Genomic DNA, 19,653 nt, shown 5'->3' with positions numbered 1-19,653 from the left:
CTTCCAGCCAGACCAGAGGGATTTGCGTGGAGGTGGGATGGTAATCGCTGCTGCCATGAAGTGCTGGGTGGGAAGGCGAGCGCAGGACGGGGGATCCGCGCTCTCACCTGGCTTCATTTTGGAGCCAGCGAAGTCTGGGGAAAACCCGTGGAGACCCCCGCGGTGCTACAGCAGGATCTGCTCCGGGTACCGCCAGTTCCCCCATCATCCTCCGCAGCGAGGGTGCCCCAGGGGGAGCCCCCGGTGGCGCAAGGTCCCCGCCGCCCCCTCACCCCCTCACCGCCTGTGGGCAGGATGTTTTTTTACTGGAAAGTCAGTTGTTTTGGGTCAGGCCGGGACATGAAAGCATCCCGCGAGCCGGCCCCGGTGCCGCCCCGTGCCGGGCGAAGGCTGCGCTGCCGGCTGCGGCCATCGCCTTCCTGTCTGCACCGCCTTCCTGTCGCCGCTGCCACCCGCACCGGCATCGCTCCGCCACCGGCTGCCGCTCAGGAAGGCGAAGGTCTCGCAGCCGCCGGCACGATGGAGAGGGCGGCCGTGCCCTCTGGCAGCAGAAACCCTTCTCTTCCCGTTCGTAAGACGAGGGCTCTGCGTGTCCACTGGGTTTTGGCCGCCAGAGGGTTCGGTTTGACTTTGCCGGGCCCCAGCCGAGCACGGCGAACGAAGCTCGAGATACTGCCCACGCCGACCTGAGAAAAAAAGCAGCAGGAAGAGCCACAGGCAGGGTCATGCTTTCATTTATTCACTTCATATAAAAATCTTTTAAGAATGCATCTGAACACAATATATAATACTATAACATACATTGTGTGAAACTTTTGGAAACAATAAAATAACCACCTGGAACAATGCAGTGTTCAACAGACATACAAACCCATTGATCATGCACAACTGTGCTATTTTCATTAACGAGTTAGTCACAAGTTGGACCAAAAGCTTGAAACATATTTTACAAACTGAGATTGACACCGCTCACGATGCCAGACAAGCTTTGTCAGAAGAAGTTTCACAGCACAATTATTACATCAGTTCACATTTTTGTCATAGAAATTCACATTGGGTTGTTCAGAAATTGGAACGTGACATTGAAAAGCCGGCCTGTTCGCGGGGGTTTCTTTTTTTTTTGCCTCCCCTCCTCCGTCATCCCCCCTCCCCCCCCCCCAAGCCTATAGGTTTTCAGCACTTCCAACCGCTCGCCGCTGCCCTGGGGTCTGGTGTGTGTCCCTCCCCCGGCTCGCCATGAAGACGAGCCCCCCGCGGGCGGCTGCCACCCGAATGCCCTTCCTGGGTTGCGTCTGTCTCTTCAGCTATGTTCAGGTTCTTGTATTTTATGCAATACAAAAGGTTACAAGAAAAAAAGGCAACTCTTATTCCGAGTCTTCTACACAATTAACATCGCCGCCGACAGGCAATGTTAATTCATATAAATTAATAACTTACAAAACATTACAGTATATACATTACGTAATAAATACACTGTTATAAACAGTAATGGAGGTGTTAGAGCTCAAGGCAGTGCAGGAGGAGGACGGTGGACCTAAACCTAGGAAACGCGAACGATAGGCGAGAGAAACACAAATATCCGAGCGTGCAACTTCCACTGAGCCAAGGAGCTGCCGAGGGGGAACGCGCGTCACACGCTGCCTTATCACGCTTACTTCTATAGGTACTGCGCTGTGCCATGGAAACAAACTACCCTCTATCCTGCGCACGGCACAACAAAAATAAAACCCCGTGGAGGAAAAAGCACTGTTATTCCTAGCGAGCGAACAGAGATGGTGCGCGATGGCATGAAGTGACTTTAAACGGGTCACCTGGGGTATTAAGAGGACGATTAAAGGTGCAGTAATGCAAAACAGAGGGTTTCCCTTCCATTTAGTCTGTAAAAGTGATTAACTGCAATAAAGTGACAGGTATTGCCCATGAAAAAAGGAAGACTGCTCTTGTAACAGGAAGAATCAAAAAAGTATCCGTCAATTTTGAAACACTTTGTGTCGCTTTTTATACTAAACTCGGTGTATTTAATTAATAGACTCTTGAAAAGACATGAAAGTGTTTACAAAGAAGGCACACAGGTCTGCAGACAGGTGGTCAGGTGGACAGGTTTTATATGGAGAGTTATTAATCAGTAGTTTCTATCAGTCTAACTGGTATAAATTCCAAAACTAACAGTATAAAATCTCTCAGTTGTGTGTCGTTTACTCTTCAGTCACGACCCAAGCCAGCTCCAGGACAACACCACGCTCTCAGCTGACAAGGCTTAAACCACAACGTAAATCACCTGTTAATTTCCTGAGCAATCATTCACTACACGATCTTTAACCCTGACTCCAATCTCAAGTAGCTGGGAAGATCTTTCAGCCAATGTTAGACACAGGCCTCAGACCCAGGCTGCAGGCGAGTCCGTGAGACTGCGTGCATGCTCCTTAAGTGTTTAAAATCCACTCACGCGGGCACAGGACATTATGTGTCGACAGGAGACGTATCTTCTGTCACGATTTCTATGTTCGCCTCCCTCTGTGAATCCTCCTCCCCCGGCTCGGCCACGCAGAGTGTCTTTGTATTGCTGAAGTAGCCGATGCTCTCGCCGTCCTTCTCCGGTCCATCCGAATCCTCCTCCTCCAGCGTCAGTTCAAACTGGAACTTCTCCATCAGGCTCTGACAGTCCCTGCCCCGCTCCTCCAGCGGAGGAGAGGGGCTCTGAGGTATCATGCTCTGGTACCAGTTCCTGTTGTCCTCCAGCGTGTCCAGGATGTCCTGGGCATCGGGCTGCACCAGGTCAGCCCACGTCTCCCAGAGCGGATGGACGATGTAGTCGATGAATCCCACCTGAGAAACACAGGAACACGCACGCTTAGGGGAAGGGAATGGCTAGGAGCAGATGGGTGTCTAAATAGTTCAAACACTGTGAATACATGATTTTTACAAGCAGAGTAGCTGCCCCAGAGCAAGTCCCCAAACCAGCACAGTCTAATTGCAGAAATAACCATCTGATACCCAAAGCTGCACCTGCAACGTGGGACTAGCTTGACATCTCGTCCAAAAACAAACCTTGGAGGAAAGTTTAACTAAAAGCAGGAGCCACCGGGAAAGTCGTTGACGGAACTGCCAATCCCACCTCTGGCTGCATGCGTGATTTTAGATCTCCTTCTCGCCGTCTATTCCTGACTAGCGGCTCAGACCCTGCCCTGCAGAACACGGGGTACACCATCACTTTGAAGACAGAACATGCCACCGAGGGATGCCTCTTACCAGCTGTTAGTGCAGAGAGGCATTTTAGACGATCGCTGCCTCTACCCTGAGCATGGAGAAAGTTTGTTGTCTCTCTGACAGGACTCCCTGGTGACCGTGGACACGGCTGGTGCATTTATGGCAGCTCTGCCATCACCCCAGGGTACGCACGTGGCTGGCGGCTGTACAAACACCAGTGCTCCCAGGGCGAGCAGCCGTCCTAACGCCGAATGTCACCGCTCGTATGGACGGGAGTTTGACCTTCAGGTGTATTTTACTACGGTGTGTAGTTTGTACCTATTCTGAACTGTTTTGTGGTGCTGCATCTTTAAAACATTTCAGCATTTCTCCTCTACTCTGGCAAAGCAGCCAGCGTGTTTCTCTGCGGAGCCGGACCTGGTAGAGCTTTCCTTGCTTTTCCTGCTGTTCTGGGCAGAGCGCGGAAAGCAGGTCAGCTCATCCCAAGAAGGACTCCCCCCGCACGAAGGCGGACGGACCGCTGGTGCCCGACTCCCGTGGAGTGACGTGCCAGCGGTGGAAACAGTGAGGGGTTGCGGCCGAGTCCGTCAGTCCTTCCGCCGGTCAGCGCGTAAGCTCTGAGCTAAATCATTTTTCAATTGTCTGACTAAGAGGACGTACGTCCAGGATGGAGAAAACTGAATGGCCATAAAGAGGATTTAAATTCTTCCGTCTTGGCAGAACGTGTCACTTCTCTCCGCGCTCCGCTGGACAACATTTCTGTGCAGCAGGAAAATGGCTCTCAGAGGGGCCAGACTCAACGTGCAGATGTTTGCTTTGGAAATCACACATGTCTCCTTCAGACACAACAGGATGTCAATAGAACCATTAACGTTCAATTGTAACGTACTGTTGAGGCAGCTTAAACAAAAAGGTGATGAAAATTTCCTGCAGCACATGTTCGGGAGCACTTTTAAAGTGAAAAAAAAAAATATATCTGTATGGTTAGCTGATGGCTTCACCACCACCCAAAATGCTCAAGGGCTACACAGCACCGATGGCTAGAGATCGGTCACTTTGTCGCCGGGTCATTGCTTCTTTACACAAACATCCTGAATCACTGGATAGCTGGCCAGATGGCTGAGCGCTGATCCTAAAATATTTTGATGTAAGGAGGTACCACCTCGAGCTTTGAAATACTGTTTTCCCACCAGTTCCTTGTTTCGCTCCAGAACGGACATGCCGCCTCCCTTTTCCCCTTTGCCACTAGTTGGGATTTCGATGGTAGCCATTTTGTGCAATTCCTGTTCTTTTTACATAGCAAAAATGCCATTTTGAAACCTCTGTGAAGTGCATATGTGAAACAAAAAATTAATTGGAGCTCACATGCGGAGCACATGGGCATTTTCCGGCCAAGCCTGGCTGAAGGATTCGTTTCTTGTTAGGTTAACAAATAAGACAGATTTTTCCAACAAAATCACCACGCGGTTGAGTGAATAATTTTGAAACCACTTGGCTTAGCCCAAGAGGACATTTGGAAATAATTATCATCAATTTTGTTACTTATTCAAGCTGAAAAACCTCGATGATGACTTGCTCGAGTCATTTAAAAACAACAACCAAGACACCATTACATAAAGACTGGACTACGTTTAGGCAAACATAAATTACCAACTTCATTACAGCCTAACCGGGTGAAATTTTACGGCCTGTGCTACACAGGTCAGAACAAAATCTGACCTCGAAACCGTTTTATCTATGAATCAGAACTAGGGATGAGCCAGTTAATCTCAAAAAGCAAGACACGTCCAGCTCCTTTTAAGGTTTGTATTGACATAAATAAGTATTTCTTTGACTTCACCCGGCACGCAGCAGCTCCATCGGACCTCTAACTTAACCGACCAGATCATGGGCTGCTAAACCGCTCTGCACGAGGCTGAATAATGACCGACACCTAGACTTGCCCAGTGTCCTGACATGGATCTCAGCTGGGAGAAGCTCCTAACCCTGCAGCGCAACGGGGCTGGCGTTGCTATCAATGTCTAAGACGGGGTACGGCATCAGTAGGTTTAGGAGGTGCTAATTAAGGAGGCGGGAGGGTGTGAAGGCAGAAGAGACCTGGCAGAAGGAAGGGGAGATCAGAATTGCACTTTTCAAGCCTGGGGAACCAACTCGCTCTGGAAACTGGGACACAAACAGGGCAAGGCAAACACGCGTTTGGAAATGAGGAGATGCCAAAGGGTACATAAAGGAGCCTGAACAGCCTCGCCAGTCTATATGAGCTGCAGGCACAGCTGGATGTCAGGGTCAATCAGAACCAACCCTCTGAACAGCTGGCTGTTTGCCTAATTGTGCTAGAGAAAGCAGATGAATTTTGTCTCCGCTTTAAAAATACAAGCTTAGGCAGTACAAAAATGCAGCTCGCGGCCAATTACCTGTGATTTTTCCACTGACGCTGTGTGTTTGTCGCACATTGGACTGATTTCCATTCCTCTTTCTCGCTCTTTGTCTCCCTGCTGGAAGAACTCCTCCATGATCCTGTCCGTCCACTGCCGGTATAGCTCCAGAGACTTTGTGGGATTACTCAAGTCCGCACAATGTACCATATTTCGGAGAACCTGCAATTACATTAATCAGAAAACTCATAAAAATCAAATGGAAAAAGAGGACGGTTTCAGGCTGTATCTGCTTGCTTAATTCAGAACATTTAACCACAAGACTCTTCGATTATGCAACAGCCTATAAAAATATTAACATCGAAACATCTCCGCATAGGAGACTAGCTGCTCCGGTCTGCCTCAAAAGCAGAACGTGCTCTGTGTTTTTCAGACGACTCGATACTTACACGGGGTGCAGTTGTGGCAACGCTCATTACATCATACAGGTTTGTTTTTGAATGCAGGTGCTTCCCACCATTCAAAATTTATTTCCACGCTCTCAGACGGTTAAATGCTCCTACTTTGTTAAATGAGTAATATCCCTTCCACGCACACAAAAAATGTGCCTGACTAACTGTGGCCGCAAGGATTTAGACAGCAACGGAGTGACCTGTTTTAACATCAGCAGTCTTAAATAAATGAAAAAAAAAAGTAAGGACAGTTTTCCTATGAATCTGTTCTTAAGAAGCTGGCCATCAAAGCGGAGAGATCAGGACGTATCTTGTCCTGCTAACTACGTAACCCCGTGCCAGTACTGCTTTGTCATTTCTGTAAATCAAGGATTGGATTATATAGGGAACAGACTGTACATCACTAATTTCAGCTCAGTGCGAGTCGCTTTAGGTATGGAGTTACAAAATAAAGTCTTGCAGTCTTGCAACACTATAGCAATCTTGCTATACTTTTTCGACAGGAGAAATTAATGGGAGAAAGCATCAAGGAAATTCAGGAGCCCTCAAAAACTCAGGCTCATAGATTAACTCCAGAAGAACGTGCACGTTTGCAGTTCCACGCTCTAAGTGTTAAAAACATAATCCCCTTTACCTAAAACATATGGGACCACCTCGTACCTCTTTGTGGTGCCGAACAGAAGAAAAAAATTTAGGTCAGTAACTTCTATATATTTTCTTCTTATATATTCTATATAATAACTTCTATATATTCTATCCATTTAAAAAGCCACAGTAGAAACAGGAGTGTGTTTTCTTCGATTCTGATCAAAATAATACACAAAATTCAGGAAGCAGCTCACGCACCTGTATTCTGTCTGTGTAGTTGTCCAGGAGGAGGACTCCTGAACTGGTCACTTTCTTAGTTTCCACCATAGTCTTCAGATCAGCTAAGAGACTCATATGCTTGGACATATCCGTTGCCAACACCTTTACAGAAGTGAAAATAGGATCTCAGTACAGGCAACCATACAAAGAAGCCATGTTTTTTTGTTTAAGAAGAGGAACAGCGTGTGCATAGCTCATACCATGTCGATCACCATCTTCCTGAGCGTCTGACGCTGTTTCTTGGTCAGGTTCTGGAAGATGTCACAGTGCTCCTCTTGAAGCAGTTTGAACCCCACAGCAAGATGGTGGTTCTCCAAGACAGATTCGTCGTTGTACATCAGGGCTAGTTCGGAATCTAGCAAAGCAACACAAAAATGTGACTCCCGCATGTGAAATGTGTGATTTCAAACAGCAAACGCTTGTCCTGGGTACTGAAATGTTTATCTGTATGCAATAAATTGGGAAAAGTTCTCTTTTTTCGCTTCACGTGTGCCAAGAGCGTACACTTTTCTAATCCAAGCACATATGTATATAATATAAACAGCCCTTTGCTCCGTTCTAATGAACAAAACAGTACTCGGTTGACTTAGTTACGGGCTTCAGAATCACTGACAACAGAAAGCATGAATCCTGCAAACGCACTTTCCCAAAAAGAACAATACCCATATTTTGGAATCAAGATAACGTGCTTAGCCTGTTGCAGAACACAATAGGAACCACAATATTTAGCTTTGTTGTTGCCATTAGCAATAGCATTATTTATCTTGTATTAATGATAAAATTTGCACTCAGGACTGGAAGAATTATTAATGCGTTAGCAAGTAGTAATATTCACAAGATTCAAGGGGACTTTGCAAATTGTACTACAATAGCTTCCTTTGTTAGGATTTTCACTTTAATTACTGCTTTATTTCAAAACTTCTAATGAGTTTACAGCACAATATTTGGAGAAAGCAATGCAGGCTGAAAGTCATAATTTGTGACTTCACTGTAATGGAAAATGCATTTCCATTAGTTTCCAAGTTTGCAGATGAAGTCGTTATTGTATTTGAAACAACGCTTACTTGTATTAATAAGAAATTGATTGGAGACCCCGGGGTGATCCACATCATGAATGGCAGCTGCAAAAATTGCAGCAAGGATTTCCAAATCGGTGAAGACGGCCTAGGAAGGAAAAAAGGAATTTGTCAGAAAAGTCCTTATGTTTTATCTCTCAAGACTTTGGGAGGCTGATTTAGAGAAACAAATTGTGCTTTTTAAATTAGTTTTCTGAGGACAAGACATTTACTCAGAAGAAAGGCACACAAGCGGCATGTGCTCTTTAAGATGAATCAGAGATTACAGGCAAAGCTGCTGCTGAAATTCCTCAATGGTGATCTCCCTGGCAGTAAACTGAGCCCTCAGAGGAGCAGGCAGCCCACTGCTTTTTGCAAGTCTGAGCGCTACCGGTGATGGACTCAGCTTAAGTTTTTTCTCCTGCGTTCACATAGGCAGTGTGATGTTTTTTAGCTGCCATCCCGCATTAAAACACGACGACTGCCCAAGACAAAGCACTTAGCTCAACCTAGGTAACTCACATCCAGCGCGGGGGTAGAGAGCAGGACATGCGTGGACTGGGCAACGTCAGCAGCATGGAGGCTGTTGTGGTAAGCTACGTCCGAATGGTAGTGGTCTTCTAGCGTCATCATGTACGTTACGAAAGTGTCTGATGAGATCTTGAATGTTTTCAGCAGATCTCGCTCCTGTATAATAAACGGTACAAGCATACGTGCATATATCAAATAAGGACGTCATACCGTAGAAGGCAACAAAACAGAAAGCAATTAGAAACTAAAATAGTGTAACAGAACAGCAAATTTGATCACAAACCTGAAATATAGCATACATAATGCAGGTGAGCGGCCTGTTGTGGGAATACCTTGCAACATTGAATATGTTGAGACCCCACTTATTCAGATCTTCCAGTTCCTTTTGAAAGGGCAAAAAGAGAACGGTTACAATATTTTTCAAGACAATTCTGCATTTATCACTCGCACCACGGCTTTTGCATCTTCCCTAAGTTTAAAAAGATGCAAATTTGATCTTCATTATGGTAATTAAGTAAGTGCATGAACACGCATACTTAATAAAGTACACGAACACAGAGTAACTCTGTGTCACACAGAGTAACAAAGCACTTGTACAAGGAGATGACATTTCTCTGTGTGGTTGGGGAATTATTTGTGATGTGTGTTTCCAGGTAGCAAGGAGAAACGCCCTGACAGTGTGAAAGGCCCCACAGCCAGTTTGCTGGACATAGCGTTGTTGTACATTCCCGTGTTTGATAATTGCTCTCCTCAGCCTTCATCGCATCTCTTTTTTTTATTATTTATAGGGATATTTTCAAGGAATTTATAACCATAGAATATGCCGTTAGGGTCTGGTACCATTAATTACAGCATTTGTAATGGCCACATCATTTTAGGGATACCGATTCCAGTTTGGGGGGGGGGGGGGGCAGTCCATTCAGCCAGTCCATCCCCAGCTTCCAGATAATACATATTCTCCCAGAACTGCAAGAATCTGTCATACCTTGGCCAGATGGTCTTCCTTTTCTGTTTTCACACCGAATCGTGAGATGCTGGTGTTATTTAAGCTTGAACTATGCATTAATTTTTTCACTCCACTGATCTGTGTCATGAGCTGCTGTTTTTTCTTCTTCTCTCGGTCTTTCTGGGTGGGAGAAGGAATCTCCACATCATTCTGCTTGTCTGTAACAAATAAAGATGAAACGAGTCAACATCGTTTGCAGTGTGAGCACACATCACAGCCCCCAAAATCACCCCTTAGCTTTGCTGATTAAGTGGCTCTGCACGCCAGTTCAAACCCGTGTGTTTCTTCCGGGGACATTCTCTAATTCTGGGACCGAACTGAACCAAAATCAAAGCAAAACAGTCACATAACCTCTCTTTGCCCTCTGCAGGACTGAACCTTCCCACCAAGCCCTGCTGGGAGATGAAGGGTCAGGCTGCTTTCGTTGAAGCCATTTTCAAGCTGCATTGCTGGGGGACACAGCACGTGTCCAGGAGATAGCTCTCCATGACTGAAGAATACTAGGTTATGCTTATGGCTAGATCTCAATTTTTATTAACCGTTTTCAGGAAAATAAAATATATATATTCAAACAACTCATTTTTCCTCAATAAAGTACATAAACATATATTTTCACATTCACTCTATTGATACTTATTAGGGCCAAACCCATCTCCATACCCCCTGCTCTTAAAACACCAACCCAATAACAAATTGGTGTCACCGATTTATTCAAGGTTTGCCCTTTACAAATATGTATAGAATAACACACAACGCACAGGCCATTTCTATTGTCATGATCAGAGATAGTAACAATTTCAGTACACATTAAGTAGGCCCCTAGTGGGGCACAAACTTGGCTGTGGGTATGCGTTTAATAAATCTATCCACATATACTACTTACTGCCTTTACAACTTATTTATTTGCTGCATTAAAATGGAGATGCAGTGGCTCATTACTTTCATACTAACCATTTTTTCACGAACTTTTAGAGAAGGCTACTGTAACCTCTTTGTGCCTTTGCGTCTCTGAGGACCTCGGGAGGGACTAGGCATCTAGGCATTAGTTACTTTTGCCTTGGCTTAATTAAAAATCTCTGAAATAAGACCTACCAGTGTGTCTGCAATTAAGAAGGAAGCCATTATTCGCAGCAACAGTCGAGCTGACATCAATGGGTGTTTCCCTTGTGTGTTTTTGCTGAACAACAGCAGGACTTCCCTCTATGTAATCTCCTTAGTAATGACTAATGTTAAGGCAGAGTAAAATGGACATTCTTGAACAGAAATCTCTAATTTGTTAAATCATGTCCCCATGGTGGCGGCACCAGCAACACCCCTCGCCCCTTAGGAAAGGGCTTGTGCTGAAAGGCCATCATGATCTTCCCCGTTTACGTGATGTGGCCAACGAGAAAACTACTGTTTTTCATCTTTGTCCTTCATATGGATCTGAAGGTGGCATCCTCGCTCTCACTGACCAAATGGTGATGGCAGGACTCCTCCCTCTGTGGAGGACATTGCTTCTTGGAGCTTCCTCAGCTCACTTAATAAAGTCAAGACTGAATAAAGTCACGTGATCTAGTTTTAATATCTATAAGTTATCCCCATCTAACAAACGCTGTCTGGAGATAAAGGAATGTCCCATGCGCATATTTCTTTTGGTTTGTTTGTTCAACTTCTTCAGTTTTAGACTCCAGTTATTCTGTGCGTTCATTTAATTTTAAACCAAATTTGGGGGACATGGGGGGGGGGTGTGTGTAATTCATAAAAATGTAACAGCATGACTTCCTAAAAAAGCTTTAATATCCTTTTAAAAGCTTTACTCATTTCTTTTAAAGATGAGCAATCAAGTTGCAATCTGGCCCAATCTGGAGAGCCTGCACCACTCGGAGTTAAGATGGCCCTCAGTGGCTGAGCGGCCCCTATAGTGCCACGAAAACGGTGAGGACGTCACCATGACAGGATATGTGAGAAGAAGACCGTTGGCAAGACCCGCAAAGGGAAATGCAGTTACCTGACCCAGCCTGAGCGGGGGGAGTAACACAGCTTCAGCTAATCAGCCCCTGCTGAGACAGACTCCACTAACCCGAGCGGTGTCTCTGCTGCGGCACATCCCGCTCCAGAGATATACGCCTACTGGCAAGAGCTGATGAACAACAAACTCCCTGAAAACGCCAGGGTGGTCACGCTCCCTGGCGCGCTGTGTACGCCCCGGGCTCTCCAGCCGAAGAAGTGGCCTGCTGGCTGGCAGCTAGGCAGCCTCGCTTCCCTCCCCGGTATTAATTCATGTTCTGGATGTCACGATTAACCTGAGCGATAAGACAGGACCAATGGATTCCCACGAAGCAGCTACAGTCTTATATGGATTATTAATGATGTGATGTGTCCTAAATGCACGCAGCAGTTCCAGTTGCAACTGGCTATTGAAATCACTTTAAAATCCCTTAATGGAAATAATTGTGTGTCACACAGTGAACGCGTTCTGGGCCATCTTAACCGCGGGGCATGAGTCCCCCACGAGCTGCGGCATCCCACATACACGCAGCATTTGAAGCTGTTTGGACTCAGAGACCTATATATGAGGGTCCTGTGCTAAGCTTCGTTTTATATGCAAACGGTCACAAATTCTAAAGCTGCTTGAAAACACAGAAAATTATAATTTTTCACAACAAGTGTATTTGGTAAACACAGAGGATTAATTCATATGGGTAGTCCTATGAGCTCCAACAAAACTAATGATGTGTAAAATAATCTCTTTACTCTTTATTCTGACTTTCAGTGCAAAATGAAATATATATATTAATATATAAATATATAAAAAAGTATATACTATATAATATATAAAATGACTGGACTACACCTACTTGTCTGAACCCTGTCTCTGAAGGGGGAAGGTGCAGCTGTATGAGGCAGTAGTTGCAAACACGAGAGTATGCAGTTGGGCTTGTGTGACTTTGTCCTTTCCCTAAGGTCAACACCAAAATCAAATATATTGCGTAACGCAGCTACCAATAGCTTAATTCAATCTGAACAGAAAAATCATTTCAGTTGCAGAGGGAATTCTTTTGTGGATAGACTTATTCAAACACTGTATTATTTTCCTCTCCATATCCATTTTGAAAGTGAAAAATCAAAACATTTAAATAATGCTCTGCCCCAAAGGAAAACTGAGCACGAGTGTCGACTGGTGGGTATTAGGCTGCCATTAATCATTATCTTGGAGTCACCCGAAAGCTTGGGATGCGACGCCTTACCCAGGAAAGTGTTGGAAATGTACTCAGACACCTGGTTGCCGGAGCGGCTCATCTCGGAAAGGTGTGTCAGCTCCCGGTTCAGCATCCTCTTGAACTGGGAGGGGAAGAACACACACACAAAGATGGCATTTTTCTGAATGCTTCTCCAAATTAATACAGCTTATCACAAGCAAGTTCACAAACAAGATGTTAAAAGCAAAATTCTGGAGATATTTGGAACGGAGTCAGCGACATATGGTTTCATTTAGATACCGTTCAGCATCATCACGACTAGATATTTCTTTTCAGTACACTAAACTACAAAATGAATTTCCTCCAAAGAAAGACGCATATTAGGTTTTTTTCTGTAAGAAATGAGCAGATAACGTTTCAGGTAATCTCTCTGAGAGATCAAATTCTTGCACTGGTTTTAGATGCCACATTCCATAACCTTCTTTTGTTCTGAATTTTTTAAGTTCACTCCATTTTGAATTATGCAAGTGGAAGACAATTGCATATCTTCAGAACATTACAGAGGAGAAATATGCCATAAATCTGAAGATCTGCATGGATCTTTACATTACAATGTAGGATCCAAGCATTTGTTCACCCAGATATACATGCTATGATCCTCCTCATTTTCTAATCACACATTTTCATTGCTGCATCATTTTATCCTGCAACAGTGAATTCCCAAAGGAGAAAAAAACCCTACATACATGTACGCCGCATGCACAGTACACATGCATGTTTATCTCTTGCCATACAGTACATATAAATAATCATTTTAAAAGCATGTTTTCCTTACAGAGGTTTTATCCAAGCAATATAGCACCACACCCCCCCCTCCCCCATCATTTATAAGCCTTTAGGATTTAAACCCACCTTAATATAACCCCAAGATACAGATAACAAATAGTTTGCTTCAGGCATTTTGGAAAACTCCACGCCACCGTCCACAAATCCTCACGGAGAAATCGCCGGTCAGGCAGGAGAGGAGAGCTCCTCGGGCACACGGACACCCCCCTTCCCCAGTCAATCAAGAAAATCAGCGTTCAGCAAAGGCAGAGATCCCCAAAGCCCGGCAGTTGCTAATCCCAGACAAAGCCAAGCTTGGCACAGCATCTTTGCAGAGGGCTGAACGTGGGTGTATTTGCTCGCAGGAGAGAATAATGAAATCAGGGATTGCACGAAGAAACGAGAACTAATCCAAATGTATTCAGCTGGATGGCTGGAAGCACTTATGAATTATGAATCGTCCTGGTTGCTTAGTTGGCTGAAGGGGGTCCCCACTCCACATTAGCCTTGCTCAGCTGAACCGCACGACAAAAAAACGATGCTGGTTTCTGAGGGGTTGCCAGCTTTAGTAACACAGCCATCTTTTTATAAGGAAGATTAAAATGGAGGAAGCCCTGTGCATATTTAAGTAAGTCAAAAAAGTAGGGAGCGGTCTCTTCTTCGTTTCTGATCTGGTTTAAGCCTCTTCACTACAGAGACTGAGGATTTTCAAAGCCACTATTCACGTATGGGGTTTTAAAAGCATATTTTTTCCCACTTTCGGTGTGATCATACATTTTTTTCCCCCTACATGGTAAAGGGCAAAATGTAGCAATGTCGCAAAATGGACCTGTACAAACTAGAAATACCTTTTCAGGTAAAAGGTATAAACTAATAATAACCTAAAATCTGTAATGTCAGTCTGCAATGAATAAATTCCTTCTTACAAGAATATATTCGCAGTCCAGATTTCAAGATTTAATCATTAGTTTCATTTTAAACTGAAATGCAATCACTTTATCGGGAAGCTGTGGCTGTCCTTTTAGCATCAGATCAAAAGAAAAGCACACTGTCCGGTGTATGTGACACAGATCACAGCGAGGAACCACCGCTGATGCGCAGCACTCACACTGCTTCAGGACGTCCTTGGTGATTGCTGGCTCTAATACGCCGCACGACAGCGGCCAGGATTCCTAAAATAAAAGTGCAATCTTTGATCTAAAATTGTTTCTCTTCCCCCAACTGCCTTCATTAAAGGTTATCAGCCCCGCTTGGCATGACGTCACGAGGCTTCCTCGCGCGCTGCGGGAGACGCAGGGCATGGGGGCAGCCTGAGCTGCATCGCACCCCGGTCCCCGCTGCCAGCGCTGCCGGGCAGGGAGACGCAGAGCCCGCACGCAGCCCGCAGGTCCCTGCTTGCCCAGGCTGCCGGACCAGCACTGAGCACCATGAAAATCACACCCTGCTGGCCAGGCGTGGCTCCAGCCGCTGCTCAGCACCGTCCAGATGGGACTCCTGCTCAGCCTTTCGGCCGTAAGAACCACACAGAGCAAATGAAGTTGTGAACCCACCTTCTTCCCTCCTTAAATTCCTGATTATCAGAGGTAGAGAGCCAATGCCACTTCCCTTTTACCACACAGACCAAAGATGGAGTGCTATCTGCTCAGATTGCCACCACTATCTCTGCTGTCTTCTCCTGCAGCAACCTGCCTTGCCCTGCCAGTGTGAACGTCACGCAGAGAGGCCTCACTTTCTGGGTTACTCAACCAGTTTAAATACTGTCTCATGGGATACGGGCAGGAGTGGGATGTGAAGGATGTCATCTCATGGGATACGGGCAGGAGCGGGATGTGAAGGATGCCATCTCATGGGATACGGGCAGGAGCGGGACGTGAAGGATGCCATCTCACGGGATATGGGCAGGAGTGGGATGTGAAGGATGCCATCTCATTGCATACGGGCAGGAGTGGGACGTGAAAGATGTCATCTCATGGGATACAGGCAGGAGCGGGATACGAAGGATGCCATCTCACAGCAAATGGGCAAGAGTGGGATGTGAAGGATGCCATCTCACGGCATACAGGCAGGAGTGGGATGTGAAGGATGCTGGCTGCCCAGGAGGACATTCCACTGCGCTGGGTCATGGGCATGGGCTTTGGCTCACAGGGTCTCCACTAAACTTCATTCCAACCGAGAGGGACAAAAGCCTTTTTGAAAACCCTAAGAGAAACCTTAGTGATGGAGAACGAGCAGCAACAAGAATGAAAACCGAGTGAGAGAAAGCCCGTGGGAGGAGAGGAGAGCTCTGACCCCGTCATTTCTCACAGTGACGTACTTTCACCGGTCATAAGCACCAACCACCAACACGTGAGCACTCCCACAGACTGACAGCGAAGCATGCACTGAAACATTTCTCTGGGCTGAGGCCTCTATCTTTCCAAGGAAAGCACCATAATAAGATGATCACACAAACAACTTTTAAGCAACGTTGAATCAGTTGGGTTTTCTATACAATCGCCCCTTTCACACAAATAATCCCAAGTGGTGGACAAACATCTGAAATAAATGCCTTTACCTCACAATTGGCTTCATAAAGTACAAAGGGTAGCCGCTGTCTTTTCACAGAGGCACAAAGCAATTAAATGGCCTCCACAAGGTCACCCAAGCCATCTGCACCAGAGATGAGGACAGATAAAAGACCTTGGGACTCTCACATCTGATCTTTAACCAGAAATCTGTCCCCTTCACCCCCTCCGACAGCCTTAATCTTGCTCACTTTTCCAGACTTTTAATCAGCAACCTTTTATAAACGCAGACAGCAGTATTACGGCACTGCTAAAAGGACTATGGGGGCCAAACCCAGCCGAGACACCCACAGTGCTATGAGAATACCCACATGCTTTGCAAAGCTTATTGCAATTTACCATCTGAATGATGCTGGCACCTAAGCAGGATTTATTTAATAACACGACACCCTTTCAAAAACAACACAGCTCAGCACGGACGGAGGCATGCTGATGGTGCACTCGGTAATCACAACGTCTTCACTGCTCGCGGGGGGTATTTGGGATTTTTCCTGAGCTTCCCCTTGATGTCAGGATGCTCTGCAGCGACACCGCTTCCTCTGAACGGCTTTGCCATTTCCCCGCGGCGCCTGCGGGCAGAAAGCACGTTGCTGCCTCTCTGCACAGATCAATGACTGATGTCATGTGCAAACCTCTGTAACGATCCCTTCGTTAAATCAATTTGACAGCAAAGGGTAAAACAAACAGATTGCAGGCTAGCAATGAGAAAATGCCAACTGCTCTGCCGTTAAGCAAACAGAAGTGTTGCTGCTGTAAAGAGCTCATGCATGAGCGCAGCATGGCCCTCAGCCTGGCAATTACGATAATGCCTATCAGCAACAGGTGGACATGTGCTGTTATTTTCATAATTAATAATCATCTCGGTGCCTTTTACAAAGGAGATACGCGCTGATAACCCCGCGGTACAAATGGGAACTGAGGCACACGTAAGAATACGTGTGCGCACACACGAGGATGTACACGGGAGGGGATGCCCGCTCTGACTCGAGGGGGTTTTCCCTTAAAAAGAGGCAAAATCAGGAAACAGGCTTGGGGCTCCCTTCTCTCTACCCCAAACTCCGATCATGGGACCATGCAATTAACACATTCAGCTGATGAAAAGAGTGCAGCTAATGTAAATAAGATGAAGCCCCAACTGAAATTTTTAATAACCAAATACACATGGCGGCAGAGCTGACCTTCCCAGCAAGTCACAGAGGTCTAAAACCATCTGGAGGGTTGTGTGAGAAAAAGCCATCGCATCGCGTGGAGTTTTCCTGTTTTGCATGCTCTGAAGTAACTGCAGAAGTCATCTGAACCAAATTAAGTCTCCCAGAAATTGAATCATTCTTTGATTACCAGCAGTGACCCTTTTTCATGTATCCTCTGGTAGAGGGAATCAGAGTTTCTTTCCAGCTTTCCAGCCGTGCATGCGTGCGGTAATTTCCTTGATTACCATTGGGAAAGTTCACTCACAGTTCCCCTCTTGGCTGCCCACACCGCACCCTCGCTGCTCACGTTTTCTCCGCACTGGCACTTGCACCATTTCCTTTTATTTCTCCGGCTGCAGCGCGGGGCTGAGCGCTGGCCCCAGCGCGAGGCTCTGCAAGGACACGACCACGGGGACCTCTGCGGGCACGCGGGAGGGCGGTGGCATCGGCACCGAGGGCATAGCAGCTCCTTCAACCACTCGGCAGCTACTCCTTCACCTCCTCCTAACCCAGCGCTCCCCAGGCGAAGCTTGCTTGCCTTCCATTTTGTGCAGAGGAAGAAAATTTGGCCTAATTTATGATCGGATTTGCCAGATTTAGGAACCCAAGCGTGCTGGCTCCAGGGCCACCCTGTGCAATACCGGGTGGAGGCCACAGCAGCATCCAGCCACACGGGGGGAATCTCCCCGGTGCTTCAGTGTGGAAAATCCCACCTTTCTGGCTCGCTCTTGAAGAAACAATGTTCTTCCTTTCCTAGGAAGATTAGGGAGAGCCATGCAGCTGTACACGCGGTTCTCGGCCTTTCCAGCCCCACACCAGGTCCAGCCATAGTCCTGTTGTTATTCCTGTTCCTGTTCCCCTTTGGAGTACAGCATGAGAGGTGTTCCCGGTGCTTTACAGGGAGAATAAAGACAGGAGGATGTATCTGCTGCTGATGTAAATCCTTTGAAGTCGATTTATACCAGCTGGGGTTCCCTGGGGCCAAGAGTCCTTATGCAAAGAGGCTGCTTAAAAAAGTTTTTAGTGATTTGCAGGAGCTGTGAGCAATTTCCAGATAAAAGAGCTGCTAAGATGCTGCGGGGCTCAGTACCTAGGGAGAGTGGGGTCCCACCCCGCACTTTGATGGAGGAATCTCGGTGCAGATCTCCAGTGTGTAAAAATGTTTATAAACTCCGTTCCCGGCGACCCACCCTTCTGACGCAAACATTACATCCCTCGCTCTTCCACCGCTCCTAGAAATCTTTAGAACAAAAGGGATTTGTGGTAGGAGGGTTACTTTCGCCTTTGATTTCCACGCAAAGGCAGCTGGGCTGAATCCTTCTCATCTTAATTGCCCAGGTAAATCACTTCGGTTTCAGAGGCGCAATTAAACTTTGGTGTAACTCCATTCATTTCAACAGCTCTTCTCCTGGGAATAATTGGACGCCCAGCACCGGGAGCTGGGAAGAGCTGGCACTCACCTGCCTGTGTGACGGAGCAGGAACGAGAGTCCAGCCGGAAATTATTTACACACAGGAGGGAAATTACTCATGCGTGCATACGGCAACCAGGTCAAACAGCAAACGTGTAATGCTTTTGTCTGGACCTCTGGTTGCTCGCAGGGAATGGATTTGATACTCATGCACTACTGCTTTTAAAAAAAAAAAAAAAAAGATTAATTTTATCGCCTGTGTTTGAGAAGCTAGAAGAAATATTTGTAAATACCTAGCGCTCCCTTCCCGAGGTGGATGCCTTGTTCCTGAATCGCACAGACACCGAACCCTTAGGCAGACTAAACCCCCGGAGTTAGGGTTGTGCCTGAGCAGAGCAAGGCTCACGGGGTGCCATATCGGGTGCTCTGGGACAGCGGTCGGTACCAAACCTGAAGACGCCCTGCTCACTCCCGAGATGGGCAGGGAAGCAGATCTCTGGCACACGAGCACCTTGTCACTCTCTGAAGGTCATTTTTCCTTACTTTGGTTTTTTTTTTTCTCCAAACTTAATGTGGAAAACCTGATGATTTTGGATCGCTGGAATATTTCTTTTGTTTTTTCTTAAAAAGTTTGCTAGTTAAAAGAGTTAAAATTCTTTAATTTATAGGAGCAGTAACCTGATCCCTTCTCTGTGCCTTCCTGACGTTATTACATCACTTACAGAAAGGGCTGTGTCAAACAAATTTGCAGCTGTCCTGATTACTTCATAATTTCTATCGATTTTCCTTTTTAAGCACTCACATGAAGGATGATGGGAAGGTACATTTAAATGTTTAAAGAAAAAACAAGCCCATTTCACACTAATCCGTACCGAAGCGGAAAGTCTGCAGACGTATTTCGTGCCTGAAGAAAAGTGGAATGGCTGCAGTCAACTATCAGTCATTAAAGAAAATCAAATGCTTTTGCAAGTCTTTCTAGTTCTTGTTT

The 19,653-nt window shown here is 46.1% G+C and overlaps 1 protein-coding gene across 3 annotated transcripts in view; it reads right to left on the bottom strand.

Moving 5' to 3' along the window:
* Positions 1–718: 718 nt before the first annotated feature.
* PDE4B (phosphodiesterase 4B) overlaps positions 719–19,653 on the bottom strand; it is a gene marked incomplete at its 5' end in the record, with an annotated part of 202,857 nt that continues 183,922 nt past the window's right edge. For all 3 annotated transcript variants that reach the window (XM_082483220.1, XM_082483221.1, XM_082483222.1), the window contains 9 exons: positions 719–2,826; positions 5,622–5,804; positions 6,881–7,003; positions 7,102–7,256; positions 7,966–8,065; positions 8,479–8,643; positions 8,771–8,869; positions 9,473–9,651; positions 12,724–12,817. In XM_082483220.1, the coding sequence (XP_082339346.1) occupies positions 2,461–2,826; positions 5,622–5,804; positions 6,881–7,003; positions 7,102–7,256; positions 7,966–8,065; positions 8,479–8,643; positions 8,771–8,869; positions 9,473–9,651; positions 12,724–12,817 (1,464 nt within the window). In that variant the 3' untranslated portion in view covers positions 719–2,460. The remainder of the gene's footprint in view (positions 2,827–5,621; positions 5,805–6,880; positions 7,004–7,101; positions 7,257–7,965; positions 8,066–8,478; positions 8,644–8,770; positions 8,870–9,472; positions 9,652–12,723; positions 12,818–19,653) is intronic.

The sequence above is a fragment of the Vanellus vanellus genome, assembly GCF_965231255.1.
Source record: "Vanellus vanellus genome assembly, chromosome: 5".
Taxonomy (NCBI): Eukaryota; Metazoa; Chordata; class Aves; order Charadriiformes; family Charadriidae; genus Vanellus; species Vanellus vanellus.
Note: the sequence above shows the minus strand (reverse complement) of the source record. Positions and strands in the feature narration are given on the sequence as shown.